The 4,038-nt window shown below is 31.6% G+C and overlaps 1 protein-coding gene across 1 annotated transcript in view; it reads right to left on the bottom strand.

The window, feature by feature from the left end:
* SHCBP1L (SHC binding and spindle associated 1 like) overlaps positions 1–4,038 on the bottom strand; it is a 28,133-nt gene that overhangs the window by 5,867 nt on the left and 18,228 nt on the right. Inside the window, exons 7-8 of the mRNA XM_011361263.1 lie at positions 1,391–1,544; positions 1–160 (exon numbers count right to left, since the gene is read on the bottom strand). Coding sequence (XP_011359565.1) covers positions 1–160; positions 1,391–1,544 — 314 coding nt within the window. The remainder of the gene's footprint in view (positions 161–1,390; positions 1,545–4,038) is intronic.

The raw sequence follows: 4,038 nt of genomic DNA, 5'->3' as shown, positions 1-4,038 counted from the left end.
TCTAGAGTCATATGACCAGACTCCACCACCACAATACCATCAACGGTCCCTTGTTGTATCAAAGATAGATTCATTAGTTTCACATTATCGGCTTTGGACACCACAAAACTGTCATGAGAAGGTTCAGAAGTAATCATGATTTCTTCTCTCTTTCCAACTCCTGATTCATAGGGACAAAGATACATAATTAAATCAGTAATCCCAAACTTGAAAGCCCTTTAGTCATTCAATAATACTTGCTATTACTAAGTTTTTCTTTTCACATATTTTTAATAAGTGATATATATAAATACTCAGTTGTTAACTAATTGGATACTTAACTGTAATGTAATCTTGTGTCCTTATTTGATGCCATGATGGAAGGCTGGATTTATAATCAATCTAAATATACTTATGGCACTTATTCAACATACTCATTCCACTGCGTATTTCTCTAAATTATATAATCAGCAGTTATCTACAAAATGTCTAGGATACAAAAAGTATTTTACCATATCCTAGTTTCAAAACCATAAATTACCATACTAAAAAATGACTGACAGAGACTCTTGAATTAAGCTACAAGATTAATGTAATCATATCTATGCTTTGCTCTAGAGTAGTCAAAGCAATCATCTAAATTTAACATAAATCTAAAAATAAGGGGCTGGATCTTCAAGAAAGCTACAGATTTTTTAAATTACAAATATGACCCTTATCTATATAGTTCAACAAAATATTACTGATTACAATCATCAAAATCTAGTGAAAATTTTATTCAGTTTTTGCATTGATAGGCAAAATTTAAGTCATCTGTTCTTTTTGGGGGCTAGACAGTGGGAATGCTCATACTTTAACGTAAAAAGGCAGAATTAAAGATACTAAATATGTTCATAACCTAAACCTAAATAAAAGTTAGTTAACTCTGCTTTTCTACTATTTTAGTAAGTGTGCAACCTTTTTGAGAAAATGCTGGATATAGTTTAATATTGCCTTATATTTGGATTTTCACACTAAAGTGATATGAAGTACAATGGAGATAGATGAAAACAAAGTTGTTTGGGTAAAAATATAGATGGCGCTCATAGAAAATATGAACGTTTCGTTTTCCTTTCTGGTTTTGATTATTTAAAATCTATATTATCATGGGGAAGAAGTAGTCTCATTGATTGATTTGCTCTGGTGCAGTCTGTCTAAACGAGGTCACTTGTACAGATAATATACTCATAAACCAGTGAGAAAATATATTTTCTTTTTAAAGTGAGAAAATCTTACTTGTAAAAGGCACATAAAAGATTTTTGTGAAACAAACTCAGTTCTAATTTCTAATAATTTGATTAACCATGTTTATAACATACATTTTGGCCAGTACACATTGCTATAAAAAGATTGCAAATGATGCCTAGCTAACCCTTTATAATGATGTCATCAGTCAATAAAGCAAGATTTACAGCTTGATATTCTCCTGGAAAAATAACTACCGTATCTCCACTATAACAACTATCCACAGCCAAATCCAAATCATCATGCTGTTGGAGAAGTGTGTCTGAAGGTAAGTCCTTTACCTGAAAAGAGGAGAAAAGACAGCACCACCTTCAACAATAGATTAAACTTTTGAAAGAGGTCATTTTAATCAGTTAACTTACTGGTAATGTGCTTTTCCCAAGACTTACCTTGTATGGGTAATATACTGTACTTACTGTATGTATTTATGTTTGTTAAATGCTCAGAGTATCAGCCCATCATTTAAGGGGATGGTGAAATGAGATTTTATGATCACTAACAATTTTATAGCTATTAAATACTGTGTGCCAGAAGTCATATTTTGAACTTTACATATTACCTCCTAAGCTTCACAACAGTTCTTTGAGGTAAAGTATTATTATCGCCTTAAAAATTTAAGGATATTAAAACTCAGTGAGACTGATTTGCCCAAGGACACAGAGCTAGTGAGTGGTGAAGCTAAGCTTTAGATCCAGGTCTTTATGATACCAGATCTTTTTCCAGTATACTACTTTATTTTCTTTAACTCAACTGACTCTACAATTTCGATAAATCAACAAAATGTTATATATTAAAGATTGTAGAACTAAAAACAAAACATACTAGGAATTTACAGTGGGGTAGAAAAAGGTAGAGAACTTTATTATTAGTGCCATGAAGAGTGAAAAACTTTAAAATTTGGAAACTAAAAATATATTGTGAAAAAATACCTATTTTATCCCAATAGAAATGGCATCATTAATATATGATTTTTCTTATTACAAAAGTGGGTTAGGACCCTCCACAATGCCTTCATTTTAACTTAATCACTTCTTTACAGACTTTATCTCCAAATACATATGGTCACATTCTGAGGTGCTGGGGCTTAAAATTTCAACATAGGAATTTTGAGGAGACACAATTCAGCCTATAACATCCCCTAAGATCAGGAATAAGACAGAGATGCCCACTTTTACCATGTTGCTATTCAACATTATATTAGCCAAAAGTTCTAGCGAAAGCAACTAGGTAAAAAAAATAAAAGTTACCTAAACTGGAAAGGAAGAAATAAAACTATCTCTATTTGCAGACAACATGATCCTATATATCCTGTACAAAGAATTCACCAAATATATAATAACTAATCAATTCAGCAAAGTTGCAGGGTACAAGATCAACACACAACAATGAGTTTTGCTTCTACATACCAGCAATGAACAATCTGAAAAGGAAAATAAGAAAACTATAAAGAGAAGGAATAACCAAATTCCATTTATAATAGCATCCAAAATAATAGAATGTCTAGGAATAAATTTAACCTGCATAAAAGATGAAAGCCTTATATGTCAAAAACTGTAAAACATTGCTGAAAGAAATTAAAGAATACCTAAATAAATGGGGAAAAATCTCATGTTCATGGATTGGAAGATTTAATATTATTAAGATGGTGATACTACCCAAATTGATCTATAGATTCAATGTAATACATATCAAAATTCCAACAGCTTTATTTGCAGAAATGGAAGAGCTCATTCTTTAATTCATATGGAATTTCAAGAGACCCTGAATGTACAAAACAGTATTGAGAAAAAAAAAAGTTGGAGGACTCACATTTCTGATATCAAAACTTTCTACAAAGCTACAGGAATAAAACTGTGTGATACCGTCATAAGAATAAACATATTGACCAATGGAATAGAATTGAAAGGCCAGAAATAAACCCATCCCATACCACCATGGCCAGCTGATTTTCAACAAGAGTGCCAAGACCATTCAATCTCTCTACAATACTGTCGGGACATTTGCAAATATATGCAGAATGAAATTGGACCCCTACCTCACACGATATAAAAAAAGTTAACTCAAAATGGATCAATTACCTAAATATAGGAGCTAAAACCATAAAACTCTTCAAGGAAAACATGAGAGTAAATTTTTATGACCTTAGATTTGAAGATGGTTCTCAGGTATGACACTGAAAGCATCAAACTTTAAAATTTTTGTGCATCAAAGGATATTATCAAGAAAGTGAAAAGACAACTATGGAATGGGAGAAAATATTTGCAAAGCATACATCTAATACTAGGTCTAGTATCTAGAATATTTTAAAAACCCATAATCATCAACAGCAAAAAGACAACCCAGTTTAAAAATGGGCATAGGACTTGAATAGACATTTCTCCAAAGAAGATATACAAATAACCAACAAGCATATGAAAAGATACTCAACATCATTAGTCATTAAGGAAATGAAAGTCAAAACCACAGTGCAATACAACTTCATATCCACTAAGGTGCCTGTAATAAAAAAGATAATAAGTGTTGGAGAAATCACAACCCTCATACACGGCTAGTGAGAAAGTGGTTCAGCAGCTGTGAAAAAGTTTAGTATCTTAAAAAGTTAAACACAGGATTACCATATTAACCAATAATTCTACTACTAAGTAAATACCCAAAATAACTGAAAACAAGTAGTCAAATAGACATTTGTAATGAATGTTCATAGCAGCACTATTCACAATAGCCAAAAAATGGAAACAACTCAGATGTCCATCAACTGATGAATGGATAAAGAAT

The sequence above is a fragment of the Pteropus vampyrus genome, unplaced genomic scaffold (genome assembly GCF_000151845.1).
Source record: "Pteropus vampyrus isolate Shadow unplaced genomic scaffold, Pvam_2.0 Scaffold65, whole genome shotgun sequence".
Taxonomy (NCBI): domain Eukaryota; kingdom Metazoa; phylum Chordata; class Mammalia; order Chiroptera; family Pteropodidae; genus Pteropus; species Pteropus vampyrus.
Note: the sequence above shows the minus strand (reverse complement) of the source record. Positions and strands in the feature narration are given on the sequence as shown.